The sequence below is a fragment of the Mytilus californianus genome, unplaced genomic scaffold (assembly GCF_021869535.1).
Source record: "Mytilus californianus isolate M0D057914Y unplaced genomic scaffold, xbMytCali1.0.p SCAF_1, whole genome shotgun sequence".
NCBI classification, from domain to species: Eukaryota; Metazoa; Mollusca; class Bivalvia; order Mytilida; family Mytilidae; genus Mytilus; species Mytilus californianus.
Genome location: NW_026262581.1, coordinates 39320340 through 39336349, shown reverse-complemented (window position 1 = coordinate 39336349; position 16010 = coordinate 39320340). Strand labels below are relative to the sequence as shown.

Below are 16010 nucleotides of genomic sequence, written 5' to 3'. Positions count from 1 at the left end.
TTGGATTAAAGTTTATCCTTGTTAATCTTTTACTTTTTTAGAATTATTCAACTTCGGTTACTTTTTATCCTTGTTGAAATTGATAAAGAATTTCCTATGCCTTACTTTGTGAAATAGACTATATGATAAATTACAAATTTGAAATAGACTATAGACGTTTACCTTTGACCTTATTGAAAAATTACTACAACTTAGATTTATATTTATCCTTGTTGTAAAAAACTAAGCTTGTGAAATGGACTATTTAGTGGTGGTATGCCGTAAATACTACACGGACGTTCTTAAGAATGAAATTTTAAATTCATCTACATTCAAGTCCATGCGCCCCACAGAGAGTCATATAGTTAACAAACATAGCATAACCACATCACAGCTTAAGGCTTCTTCTGAACATTTGAAGGTCCATACTATATATTGGTTACGTTACCTAAACTACACAAAAAACCAGTAAAATATCGTTTCATCTCGGCCTTTAGTAAGTGTTCTACAACTAATAGTTCAGTGCTTTTAACAAGTTCCTTACTATCAAAGAGCTTATCATATACTATTGTAATAAAATATATGAAAATAGTGGAATTAACTATTTTTAGAGTGTAAAAAATTCTTTGGATGTTTTAGATAAATTACGTGCTTTTAATGGTCCTTTTGATTCTGTTGACAGTTTTGACTTTTCTACTCTTTACACTACACTTCCACACAATCTTATCAAACAAAAATTTGACTATTTAATTAAAAGGTCGTTTGGTAAATCTGAAAGCAAATATATTGCTGCAACTCATTTAAAGCTTTCTTCTCTAATGAGAAAGGAAAATATGCTAGATATACTTACTGGAGGTGTGATGAGATGATTGAAGCTGTTAATTTTCTCCTTGATAATATTTATGTACGTTTCGGCACCAAAGTTTATCGACAGGTTGTAGGTATTCCTATGGACACTTATTGCGCCCCTTTAATAGCAGACTTGTTTTTGTACTGTTATGCATCACAGTTTATGACCAAACTAAATAAAGACCCGTCTAAATTGCATTAAATTGATAAATTCAACAACACTTACCGTTATCTTGATGATATTTTTTCGTTAAATAATCAAGAATTTTCTCAATATACTGCCGAAATTTACCCAAAGGAACTTACTTTAAATAAATCAAATTTAAACGGTAACAACTGTCCTTTCCTAGATTTAGATATTTCGGTTTTACACGGGAAACTCCACACTAAAATTTACGACAAAAGGGACGATTTTTCGTTCCCTATTGTTAATTTTCCCTTTTTGGATGGTGATGTTCCTTTGGCACCATCTTACGGTGTTTATATTTCACAACTCGTTCGCTATGCTCGTGTCTGTTGTGACGTTTTTGATTTTAACGAACGTAATCTATGTATTACTGGTAAATTATTAAGCCAGGGATTTCGTTACCACAAATTACTTAAAACCTTTACTAAATTCTTCCACAGATATAAAGATTTGGTTTTGAAATTTGGTTGTACCTGTAGAAAACGTATTTCAAAAGGGGATTGCACATCCTCATTTTTACAGCAATATTGTTTACCGTGCCCGGAAATTTAGAAACGATCCTGGTAAACTTATCGAACCTTTAAATAAACTTATTCTAAAAGGTTACCAATTCAACACTGTAATTAGATCATTAAATATTGTTTTTATTGGTACTAATATTGATTTTGTTATCAGTAAATTAAAAGCAAACTAAATATTATTGTTATATACATATACACATTCATGGATCTACAATCTGTCGATACCTGTATCTTGGCATTGCACAAGGTCATGTTTTTTCTCTGACTGTTTATGACGTCTTCACACTAAATCCATTGGATGTTGTATGTGTACGGATTGATAATTTAGTCTTAGATGCATGATTTTTTTTATTAGTTGTTAGTGGCTTTGAACTAGCTGTCAGTAACTGCGAGTACTCTCAGATCTGTACTTAGTGTCTTTTTGTTGTTTGGATGTACAAGTACCCGGCCACGTCCACTTGTATTTGTAGTATTTGTATTTTTATCCATCTGATGAGTTAAGCCTCTTTCAACTGATTTTTATAGTTCGTTCTTTTGTTGTACTGTTACACCACTGTCTCAGGTTAGGGGGAGGGTTGGGATCCCGCTAACATGTTTAACCCCGCCACATTCTGTATGTATGTGCCTGTCCCAAATCAGGAGCCTGTAATTCAGTGGTTGTCGTTTGTTCATGTGTTACATATTATTTTTCGTTCATTTTTTGGTACATAAATTAGGCCGTTAGTTTTCTCGTTTGAATTGTTTTACATTGTCATTTGGGGCCTTTTATAGCTGACTGTGCGGTATGAGCTTTGCTCATTGTTGAAGGCCGTATTGTGACCTATAGTTGTTAATTTCTGTGTCATTTGGTCTCTTGTGGAGAGTTGTCTCGTTGGCAATCATACCACATCTTCTTTTTTATATTTAATTTAAAACTTAGAAATAGACTATAATTTTTCAACTTTGACCCTATTGAAAAATTATTATAACTACAACTTAGATTTATATTTATCCTTGTTGTAAAAAATAAGATTGTGAAATAGACTATTTGATTTACAACTTCGAAATAGACTATAATTTTTAACTTTGACCCTATTGAAAACTTGGATTCAGATTTATCCTTGTTGAAAATAGACTCCTAAATTTAAAACTCAACTTGGAACAAATTTTATCCTTGTTGAATATGGTATTCAATATTAATATAGCTCAACTTGGATTTTATTTTATCCTTGATGAAAATTTGACTTAAATATTTCTATTTTAACTTTCAACTTAGATTAGAATTAATCTTTGTTGATGGATACCCCTATACTATTTTATTTCAACTTGGATTTATATTTATCCTTGTTAATATATATTCAAATTTAATATATATTTTCTTTTCAACTTGGATTAAAATTTATCCTTGTTGACATATATTTGGATTTAATAAATATGTTTCTTCAACTTAGATTAGAATTTATCCTTGTTGAATTTAGAATTACTTAAGTATATACTATTAGCTTAATTAATCTCACCAAGTGTACTTTTCTTTTCTTTCACCTTTTGTCAAAGAGTCCTTTTTTACTATGTTTAGTTTAGTTTTTTTTTTTTTATATGTGTGTAAACAAATATGGACAGTACCAATTTTAAAATATTTTTACTTATTACTTGCGGGCCTAATAAAATATTCACGTAGATTCTTAAAATTTTCTTTAAAAAGAAAACTAAGTCCGCTGCCACCAGTGTAAAGATTGTTCTCAATCTTAATTACAACTATATACTAGTAGTCTTTAGATATTCAATCTCTGTAAATTACCTTTGCCAGTATTTTCTGACTAAATAATAACTAAACCATCTTCACGAAATTGAAATTATATTATCATTAAATCACTGCAATAAATAGAAGTACAATAAATATGTTTTTAACGGTTTTCTGTAAATGTGTTTGTATGTCAAATTATTTTCCTAAAGGTATCCGTAAAGCTGAGTTCAAATTCTAATCATAATAATGTTTACAATGGGAAATCCCCTTTTAATATGCCAAATCACACAATAACGTTGCGTGCAAGAAAATATGTCGCTAAAGGTCAAGGTTAATAATGTAAATCACTGTCAATACGTACATAAATATTGGATTATATAGAACGCAAGCACGGTTTCATTCGTCTTGACACCGATATTGCATTATAAAGCATGTAAATAGCAGTAACTAAAGAAATGTAGTATTAATAACAAGTTAGAAAACAGAGATGTTATTCGAATGCCACAAGTTGGCGGAATTTCGTAACGCAAAATCGGCAACTGTCAAATTTGCCGCGAACGACGTTACATTAACACAAAGATATTTAACATACACAACAGATGGATAGAAACTTTATATAGCAAATATTATCAGCTAGACAAGATCTACAAATAGAATAATTTTTGCAGAAATCGTTAGTAGACTCTTTACAGGAGTAATTGCCCTTGAATGACATTTTTGTTTGTATTTTGGCAAAAACTAAAGAAGTCAGACAGAAACTGAAAAAATATTAGCAATATAAGATCAACAAAAAAGAGATTTTTGTCATGAATTCCATTCTGGTTTACATTTTAAGAGAGTGTCCGTTTTTGAAGATGCACATAGATCTAGTTGACCTCGTTAGAGCCTTTAGTTTGTTTGCGTCTTTTCAGATTTATTTGTGTGTTTGTTTCAATTGTGTTGTATGTATGTAATGTATGTTAACTACAGGTTTGGCTGCTGGATCCCAATTGGTGTGTCAAATTTACAAATTATGTCTCTCTGGGTTGCTCAACCAATTTTGTTAATATAACGGAACTATAAACATCTGAAATACAAGTGGGAGGTTTAGCTAGATATAAAACTAGATTTAATCCACCATTTTCTTCGGGAAATGCCTGTACCAACTCAGGAATATGACAGTTGTTTTCCATGTTCCGTTGGTTGATATAATCTTGCGTTTGATGTCGACAAGTTTCAAGTTTTATGGACTTTTTTAATTTGCCTTGGAGTACGTTATCTTTGTTAATATTTTTTTCAAAGTGATATCCCAAGAACATGCATATTATTCAAAGCTTGTGCAATTTACTTCAACGTACATGTTATTAATAAAAAAAGTCATTGTCTTAAAAATTTCTCTTGACTGTTGTTTTATTCCCTGTGAACTAGCATTAAAAACCGACTCAGAGTGTTGGTCTTATATAAACCAGGATTCAGATTCATATCACATAGACATGTTCTCCTCCTGATATGCATGTAATAATTGACACTGGACATAACACCAATCCATCCATCTATCTATTCATGAATCAGAGACCAACAATTAATTCTTGCTGATACAAAAACTCTAAAAGAACTTCTGGATAATTTTAAATCTCGATCTTTCTATGAAATTAATTCTATCTAAACTTTAGATTTTTCTACCCAGTATACCAGCATTCTAAATGTGAAATTGAAAAATTGTCTAAAAGAAATAATCCACAATGCTTTTCAATATAAAAATGGTAGCATACGCTATACATTTATTGCTTAGGGATACCATACGGCATATTTTGTTAATAGTGAACAAAAAGGTAAAACACGCTACACAGAGGAACAAGTGATCAGTATGCTGGAGTTTCTTATTGACAACATATTTGTTGAATTTGGAGGTAGACTTTTTCAACAAATTGTCGGCATTCCTATGGGAACGAACTGTGTGCCTCTCCTTGCCGACCTCTTCTTATTTTCATATGAATCGCAGTTCCTTCAGACACTTGTCAAAAACAAGAAGATCAAAGAAGCCAGACTATTTAATTTCACATTCAGATATATTGATGATGTTCTTTCCATTAACAATCCAAACTTTTCTGATTGGGTTCCATTAATGTATTCGCCAGAATTAGAAACAGAGAAACAACAGACATCGCTTCCTCCGCCTCATTTTTAGAGTTATACCTCGAATTTGACATAAGCGCTCATTTCAGTACCAGAATCTATGACAAACGCGAAGATTTTTTATTTTGAAATTATAAATTTCCCCCACCTTAGCATCAATATACCAACTTCACCTGTATATGGGATATATATTTTCCAACTCATTCGGTATTCAAGAGCTTGAAGCTTCTACTAGGACTTTATTACATGTCACCAGCGTCTGGGCAGAAAGTTAATGAATCAGGATTATGTCAAAGAACGTCTCGTCCTTTTTCTTAAAAAGTTCATCGGAAGATACCAAGACCTTGTTGATAAATATTCCGTATCAACTTCACAAATAATACATGATGGTTTTGAAGTATAGATTCTAGGTACTGATGTTGTTTATCATTTTAATAACGTGTTATAGTGTTCTTCATATTTGTCTTTGTATATTTTAAACCTTTACTGTTTAGTCCATTTTTGGTAATATACTTTTGGCGTGGCTCGGTATTTATACATCCCGCCATTGTGTTATTGTGCTTTGGTCATTTTTGTATTCTTGTCTTTCATTTTTGGTTATGTACTTTATCTATAGAGTGTCTATATGCCATTTTGTTTCTCTTTGTTGAAATAGGTATTTGTTTTTATAGTGACTAGGTTTATAACACAATGTTGAGTGCTGTACCCCAATTGTTGACATTTTTACCTATTATGTCTGTTTGTTTTGCTCACACATTGTCAATATAATGGAATTCTCTACGACTGTCGTACAAGTGAGAGGTTTAGCTAGCTATAAAACCAGATTTAATCCACCATTTTCTGCATAAAGAAATGCCTGTACCAAGTCAGGAATATGACAGTTGTTTTCCATTTGATAAAGGACTTTCAGTTTTGAATTTTCCCTGGAGTTCGATATATTTGTTATTTTACTTTTTACACTGAAAACAAATTTTGATTATTCATTTTCACTAAATTTTTAGTTAAATCATGGTGCTCCATAAATAAGAAAAGACTGAATATACATGTAAATTTAAGTGAGCTACTTAACATCTTCATTAGATTAATCCATGTTGAGGTTAAGAAATACAAGGTATTGCCATTTTTTTTTATTTGCTATATATTTCCCATAAATTACCAGATGTTAAACTTTGCAATTTTTGGGGTAATTATGCGTGATGGGTACCTGGTTTTTCCAGCTGACTCTATTACATAGTACAACCATCTCAAGATTTACTTCAATGTCACTGTTTGCTAGATCTATTATTTGCAGAACTATATTCTTGCATGCAGCAGGGGCATCATCTTTGTGTAGGTTTATTTTATTATTTCCTGTTTAATCATATCATATTTACATGTTATTGTCTCGAATATTTATGTTTTGTTTTCCATTTTGCGTAAAGCATCTTCAATAAATCATTCTAATGCAATTTTAATGTAACAATGTTGTTCAATGGCTAAGAGTTCTCATCAAATCCACAGTATGACTATGATCAAATGTTGCAGGGCATTAATTCACCATATATCATGTATTAAAAATCTTAGATGTTTTCTTCTTTAGATATCGATGAATGTCTCCGTAGTCACAATTGTCAGGATGGATGTGAAAACTTACCTGGTACCTATAAATGTACTTGTCAGAATGGTTACCATTTAGCCTCAGATCAGAAGTCTTGTAAAGGTAAAATTTATCAATAGTATCTTATCTTTTGTTGCTTTTTAACATTAGTTCCACAGGTTCGTGCAATATGCAGCAAAATATTCTCTGCTACACATCAAAGATACACTGCATATTATTCTGAAATAGTGTCCAAAACACCTCATATCCAGAAATCAACGCCACTTTGCTTATTTGAATATTATACTAAAGAAATCGGATACGGGTCACGGAAATTATATTGAAATGATAGGGAATTTGGAAAAAATGTCTGTTTTAACTTTGATTTAAGTGATAGACGGGTTTGCCGGGGCAGAAAATAAATATACACAACAATATACACCGTTTAAACGAAATATAATGACTGGCGTTGCAAAAATCAAGGTTCCTGAGCTATTTTAAAAATCGAAGCGAGAGGCTTTTAACATTGCAGTATAAAATACAGGCTAAAATGGCTTAAACGTCAAATTTGCAAACTTCGTGTTGAAAATTGGCTAACAAGGTCATTAGAAATACAGGTTGCCAGGGTGAAACTTGAAACTTGAATGTCCAAAGAATAAGCAAGTCCAAACCTTGTATGTGTAGTGATTGAACTCTAGGTTCCCACGTTAAGTTAAAATGCCAAGAAGAATAAACTCACGAAAACACGAAAAATTCACTAAATTCGCGTTCATTGTTTTGATTTTGACCGCCTGACAACTTTACGGAAATATCAGAGTGATTATAAACAAGGACTCTGTGACAGGCAACTTATAATATCCGTGTTTTAAAGATTTTAATGATATCAAGCCAGTCCAGTTCAAACTATTATCACGTGGTACAATTCTCATTTACATATTATGAATATTAATTAGCAAAAGTACTACTAATTTCTGGCTATGTTTCTCTGAAGGCCAGATGTCACGAGAGAATGACATAGATGTTACGTTTCTAGTGTTATGGTAATTGCATTGTCATTAACACCTAATGGTTCTTATTCTAAAGCTTGTTACGTCGACCCAATTGTTTTCAAGAGAAATCAGTATCAAATATTGTGTTTAACATTCCTTCACACAGTATCTTGTTTTGCACCTTTATACATATTTTAATCGCAAAAGTTATGGTAACCATTTTTGTATATGAGAAAAGTTTATCAATTTGAACGCAAAATTATTTCATACCACATGATTATCTGGGCTTTGGTTATGGGTTATACATAAACCACGCAGATTGTCCTACATAGGACTTATGAATGGAACGAAATTGACGATATTACTTCACACTATGTTGTTTACCTTCAAATTAAAGTTTCATCAAACTGATTTTAGAAAAAAAAACATGGCCTTCTAGTACGTTCTGTTTTAAGTTAAATCTTGAAAGATTCAATGTGATGTAATAAAGAAACTTCTAAAAGATTCTGCAACTATTTACATTATTACAATTACATTCATTATTAAAATCTGTAAACAAAATCAGTGAAGCGTGACCACACTATGTATTGATGTACATAAAATTTGTCGAACACGATAATTAAATTATTAACATATCAATATTGCAATAACAGTACAAATTTCATTTTAATATAAATTAATATAAAAACTACCTTTCAAACAGTTGATTTTCATGGTTTCTAATGAATGTAATCTCAGAAAAGGTAAACTGATTAAATCTGAGGGTATCATGAGCTCAGTAGTCAGTGCTTCGGTATTGGAATGATTTATTACATATTCTTTATAAATTATCCGGTGATAAGTTTCAGAATTATTATACAGAAAGTAAGTTTTAAACTCCCTCATGTAAAGTTGATGGTTGATTTGCCTAATCTTTTTTCTGTGTCTTTTGGTCATGTGGCTTCTCATTATTAAAATATTTAAATATTCTTTGCTTTACATTTTTTTAACATGAGTGTTCCTTTTTAATGCTTATCTAGTTTTTTTTTTGTTTTTTTTTTTTACTTCTATCACTGGACCGATACCGCTGCTGGTTAAATGCTAGGTCCAAAATTGTTCATCAGCCCAGTAACAAGTGCTTCGGTAGTTAGATGATGTCTTTCCTAAACTCATTTCGAAATTATTTAGAAAGTTCCACCTTTCTTAAGCAAAGTTGACCTCATGTGGATGCATTCTTTATTTTAAATGTGTAGTGAACAAACAGTGAACTAACAGTGTTATAATTTTTATAAATAGATGTTGAGGCGGATTGAGGCGACGAGGATTTTAAAATAGGATTTAAAGTTGATGTTGGTCTGACAAAACGGGATAACTCAAACCTTAATAGGTTAAACTTTGTTTTACGACTATTTGCTGCAGGTAACTTATTGAAATATGTAGACAAAGTTAAAAAAAAAGTGCAAGCCTATATAAAATTAAAATAACTATAAAGGAAGAAAATTAACCGATTGTATAGTCATTTGTATTGTTGAAGCAGAAAATATTATTTACTCCATTTTGCTATTCCTTTTCGAATTATTAGGAATGCCTACATATGCATGAAGCTCCTCGAGTTTTCAAGTATGTATAATCTTAGGCTTTCAATTTTTTGGCGTTAAGCGTTCCTGATGACAGCTGTTTTCCTAATGATCAGCTACGTTTGTGTAGCTTTATTGATATATATAGCTAAGTACGTTACTGCTGTTCAATTTGGGTACTTAGTATATAATTATGAACTTAGTAATGTATGCATTATAATTTCATATATTTTAATGTTTGTTTTTTTTTGTATTTTTTACATGTTAAATAAGTATTACGGTTGACAAATGTTGTCTTAAAAATTAAGTTCCAAAGAGTGTTTTTAGTGCGTTTGTATTGAATTTCCTCATACAAGATTTTTTTTGTTTTAGATTTATGGGACAAACGTCCCTTCTATAGAATTCGTCCCAGGTTACTGTGGATTCATTTATTTTCGTCGGTACCAATAATCGTGGCTTCAGGAACAATCGTACTTTCGTAGAAACTTGATTTCGTGGTTTTGCCGAAGTCTGCATACAAGCCTATAGAAAATTTGTACTACCTTGAACATTTGAATTCGTTGTTCACCTTTATCCACGAAATCCACGAAAATTGGTATCCCACGAGTAATAATGAATCCACAGTATTGGGTTGTTTATCTTTTTTTTTACTGCAGTTCCAAAGGCTGCTTTATCTATTTTCATATTGTGATAAATAACAGGAATTTAAGGGGTTAGACTTGGGTATGTAAGACAACTCTTACAAATGTATTTGGAGTCATTATGCGTTTTAACCTAGCAGTAATTGGCACAGTGACTAAGCTCTTTTTATGTTGTTTAGAATGCAGCAACATGTAAGAAAAATTAAGGGATTACATTTTGTTTAAATGATTCAAAAATCAAAAGCTGAATAGGTTTAAATGAAAGTTCATACAGGAAAGGATTCCAAAAAATACTAAGAACTGAGGAGTTTGGGAATTACTGATGACTTCATTTAGATAAATATTGCAACATTATAGGTACTTTGCTAATTTGCATAGCGGTCATATTGCTTTATCATGACGACAGCCATTACAATAGAATTATACATTCCCCTAAAATAAAAATGTCAATTCCTAAGTCGAATCAGCAATTTGTCCGCATATAGGTGAAATGTCAATGTTTTTTGCCTTCTGTTTGTGTACAATTGAACATTGTCTACTTTGAAAACTTTCTGCCTTTTCAGTTTAAAAATAGGAAGTGTAACCGTAGTATAATTGCTATATAAATAACGAAAAATCGAAAAAAGCAAGATTCAAAATAGAAATAAGGATACAAGAAGAGATTGTTCATTATTTGTCTGCATATTGGGACACACCTTGTATGTTGAATTTTCAGGTTAAATAACTTTTATCTTACCTGCCTTCTTAAGTTTTCGGCCAAATTGTTTTAAAAACATGATGATTTCATCCTTCCCATTTCGTAAATAGTCAAATTTTAAGAATTTTCTTTAGAATTACACAACATATTTGTAAATATCCGCCAAAGGAAGTTTTCAAAGACACGTTAGGTTTAGATCCAAGACGGAAAAAGACTGAATTATCCGCAAATTTGAAATAATTTATATTTTCAATCTACAACTAAGGGAAGTAATTTAATCAAAAGGGCCAAAGTCACGTGGTACAAATCAAATGAATAAAGTACCTAGGATTTTGCCATATGCTAAGTAACAGGCTGTACTTAACTGTACGTCTTTGTTTTTCAAAGACACACGAAGATGTGATCTGAACATCCATTCTGTTACAAGCTAATGCTAACATATAACCTAGATTAGCACAAAGATAGTAGATAGTGACAGACTGTGTTTTATTGGATACATTGCATTTAGTATCAGTTGACTAATTACAGGGCAATTGTGTAGTCTTGGGGAAGGAAACCAACGTTACGTATTATAACTTTGATATGTCATTTCGTCTCAAGGGAATTCGTCCCGTACTGAATATTACTGATTTTCTGTATAATCTTTTCCTTAGACTACAGTTACAATATGGACAACACAATTTTCTCTCAAGCAAACAAAAATAAAACATGGACTTTAAAAGATTTCATAGAAAAAAAAAATACGAATTTTGTCAAAAAAAACTTCATTTTTTTATATTTGTAAGACAACTTGTTTGAAGATTTTTTTAAATTTCAAACGGTCAAATTCCATATAAGTTTATGATTTTTAAGATTCATAAACAATAATTGTTTATAGCAATTTTTTGCAGGATTAAATATAACATTTTTGCTGGCAAAGTTTGAAAAATTAAATGTGTTATCATAGGTTTATATCAGCAATGTCTTGGGTGAGTTCGTAAATCAGCGCTGATCTTTTGTCCAGGAGAAAAGTCTCTCTAATATGTTATTAATATTGAACATTGCATTGAAAGGACTCTCACATTGACATTTCTTGTTGAATTGTTATGAAGTTTATATCAAAGGCTTATATCAGTAAGGTCTTGGAAGAGTGCCGACCAACTATTTTACATGATTTCTTCCCCTTTTGTTAGTGATCTCATGCTATATGTTTTGTTTGTCATTGAACTTGGACAGATAAAAAATGCAAATATACATCGGGTGCAAGGAAACTTCAAAATGATAAAAGACTTTTAACCCCCCAAAAAAACTTATAAAACCCAATATAATTTATGTTTCACCAAGTGTTATGAGTGTAACACAGGCTTTGTGTTTTTCTTCATGCATGCAAGTGTTCTCTGTAGTAACTTTTTATTTATTCAATAACTCAAAAGGAATTATTTGTTTTAAGTAATAAGACCATTGAATAAATTCACATAAAGAATTGTGACTAACTGATAGATGTACAATTGTATGTTTTAGTGGATATTGCTTGTAATCCTAGCACCAATTGTCAATACCAGTGTGCTAAAATAGATGGAATAGATACTTGTACCTGTCAGGCAGGATACCAGTTGATGAATGACAATATTAACTGTTCAGGTATGTATTTAGTTTATTCAATTTCTATGAATATATAATGTTTTGTGCTGATGATTTGGCACTGCCTTGTGCTGTTTGGTCCTGATTCTGTGGTGGTTGATTTGTTTACCTCGCTAGGTATATTACAACGATTTTTTATTGCAGAAAATAGTGCAGATTTTCAAAACAATTTTTTCTTATTCTGAGAAAATTCGTCCTGGTTCTGTGCACCTATGTCCTTGTTCTGAGCTGTCATTTTGTAGTAAAAAGTGGCAAATATTTAAGGTCAACGGTGCAGAACATTTATGTAGTTGACAGAAAAGACACCAAGCATATATTTGGATGGGTGAAATATTTCAGATGTTTGTTTAAATAACGGCCTGATTAATGTACAATACAATAAACAAAAAAAATATGATTGACAGCAACAAACGACAACGTACGAAAAACTGCAAAAATCAGCTGAAAAGGGCTATGCCGTGTTATCGTTAATAATAGAAAGCATCCTAAGCTTCTGATTATTACAGAATAAAAAAAACTTACATTCATGTATTTTGGTCTCTGCGTGTTACACATCTTCTTTTAAGCTTTTCTCGTCACTTGTCGTCCGTTGTCGTCCGTCGTCCGTAATTTTTACAAAAATCTTCTCCTCTGAAACTACTGGGTCAAATTTAACCAAACTCAAGGCCACAATCATCATTGGAGTATCTGGTTGAGTTGAAAAAAATATGTCCGATGACCCTGCCTGCCAATTAGACAGGGCAGAAATGTTCAGAATGTTGAGATCTACCTACTGTCTATTTACATCAAAACTTTCAGACGTCTTCTTATCACAGATATTGCCCTTAAATGATCCTTAAATGACGAATTTTACTCTCATATTTTAAAATTTTGCCTATTATCCGTAAACTGCAATAGATAGAGTAAACCTAAGTAACAAAAATGATAAGCTAGACAAGAACAGTCAACATGACCTAAATCGTTAGTTGACTCCTTCTTGGACGTCTTGCCCTTTAATGAAGATTTTTACAATTTTTATGCGTCTTTGCTTATGATTTTGAAAACTATTATAGATAAAGACACTTTATAAACAAAAATAACCAGTAAGACAAGATCAACAAATTAGTCAAATGTAGAAATCGTTAGTAGACTCTTTAAAGGAGTAACTGTCCTTAAATAACGATTGTTATAGGAGACAATTCCCCTTAAATGACCATTTTTTTTACTCTTTTTGTGTTTTGTGCAAAACTAAAGAAAAAAAGTACATAAAAAATCCCCAATTCCAAGGTAAATTCAAAAAGGGCAAGTCCATAAAAATTGAATAAAATCAAACATTATCAACCACCCGAATGAGTGAAAAACAATTGTCATATTCATGACTTGGTACAGGCATTTTCCGAAGAAAATGGTGAGTCAAACATGGTTTAAAATAAAGAAGATAGAGAGAAACTATAGAAACAGAAAAAAATCATCAATAAAATATCAACAAAAAAAGAGATTCTTGTCATGAAGTCTATTCTAGGCTACAATGTTGGAGAGTGTCAATTGTTGAAGATGCACATAGACCAAAGTGAGCGGCACAGGCTAGCCTCTAGTTGTATCAATCATTCAATCTTTTTGTCTAATCTTGATCTTATATATGACTCGAAAATTTAAAATGTAAAATGTTTTGCTTGAAAAATGGTGAGCTAAATAATGACTATACATGGGAAAGTGAAGTTAAATGGGGTGGAGGTGGAGTATAAAATTTAAAAATAAATATCATCCTATGCAAAAAATGCATATTCGGATACACAAATTACAAGCAATGGTTTAACACAAAGTTTGAGGTAATAAATTAGGTGCAGCCTAGCATCCTGGATATCGTTTCTATGACACTTTTGTAAGGTAGTCTTAGGTTCTTTAAATGTCTACTTATTCATCCAAATGAACTTCTATACTGATTCTGTGCAAAAGAAAAACGTGTCCTTCGCAGCTAAAATCGGAATTTTTCCATACTGTTTTTGTTAATAAATGAACGACAACAATATCGTTTAGAGGGAAATAGATGATGCGGGTTGTGGTGAAAGTTGTTAAGTTTGGAAAGGTCTTAAAATTCTACATTTTTGATAGAAAATTATTTTATACAGTTGATTTTGAACAAGTTTGATTACGTCAGATTATGATTTAACCCTGAAAAAGTTTTCCAAGAGGAAAGAGGAACAGTTTTCTGATACTCAAATTACAATCAATACATTTAAACAAACATTGAAGCAAAAGAAATAGTTCAGGCTTTAGTATCTTTGATCTCGGTTTTCCGGCAAGAAGACTTATTTTGTGGTGGACTCTAGTTAGGTCTTTCCACTTACTACCGCAAGACGTTAGTCACAAGTAAATTCAGTAAAGTCGGTATAACTTTATTTATGGTGAGCACTAATAATGAAGAATTTTTCGCCTAATGGACATTCCAGCACATAGTTATAAAATTGGTGCAATATTTGTCAAATGGGATTTCTACATTAACTCGTTTCTCTCGAGTCTTGTAGTTGACAAGTTTGCGTTGATCGTGATTATCGCATCTTCACTGTGTAGCATCACCACCGGATATAGGTACCTCCGAAGCGGTAGAAAAAACAAATTTGAAGTCAGGTATGGTCAAATTCATCTTATTTTCATTATATTCTATGTTTTGCTGACAAGTAAAGTTTTGTGATAGTGATTCCTAATAATGTAGCTACTATATAGGATTATGATCCTTAATTGGCTCTCTCTCTCTTCAAATCGTCAGAATCGGATAGGGTGATACCTGTTCAACGAAGCATGTGACGAGTTCAAACTTGATAAAAACACATTTATCTTTCAACTATTCATTTGATGTTTTCGTAGAACAAGGGTAAATCACATTTAAGCTTGAACAACACTGTATTTCGAAATAAACTATTTTTACACCGAGAAATTCATGCAAATAAAGCAAATAAACTGTACGGCGAATAGCTGCGAATTGTTGTTTACTGTACGGGGATTAGAATATGTACTTTTTGCTATCATTGTTTCTTTGCTTCGGGGGTACCTATACCATTTGGTGGTGCTACACAGTGATCTCGATAGCGTAATCTTCTTGAAGTATATGGTATAACAATGGATTCTTTATATATAAGCATATCTATGCAGTCTCTGTTTTAAATACTTAACCTACGTCATTTTTGAAATTTTAGAAATATACAAGCGTTGTTCGGTTTTAAATTGTATAACTGTAAAGATTGTTTCTGTTAAATCAGAATAAATTGATATGATTCATTTCACTTCATCATAATCATATTGATGAAGCATATCTGTTATCCGAAATATTTATAGATACTTATATTAAATATTTCCTTTTTTTTTAATATTGGTGTTGTTTTGTACACTTTTTAGGCTATATTCAATTTATTTATTGTGTACAGGTATCGTTACTTGTAACGATCTAGTGCCCTCGTAAGAAAGATCGCTATTAATATCTAGACGTTATTTAAGGAATGACTGTAATATTTTTTCTGTCTATGAAGAAATAACATAAAAATGTGGTTATTTCGAAAATTTTTTACAATGATTCCTTATAA

General features: G+C 31.5%; 1 protein-coding gene across 1 annotated transcript in view; it reads left to right on the top strand.

The window, feature by feature from the left end:
* The window catches only part of LOC127702350 (signal peptide, CUB and EGF-like domain-containing protein 2), a 239303-nt gene that overhangs the window by 29335 nt on the left and 193958 nt on the right, over nt 1-16010 (top strand). Inside the window, exons 3-4 of the mRNA XM_052206494.1 lie at nt 6954-7073; nt 12334-12453. Coding sequence (XP_052062454.1) covers nt 6954-7073; nt 12334-12453 — 240 coding nt within the window. The remainder of the gene's footprint in view (nt 1-6953; nt 7074-12333; nt 12454-16010) is intronic.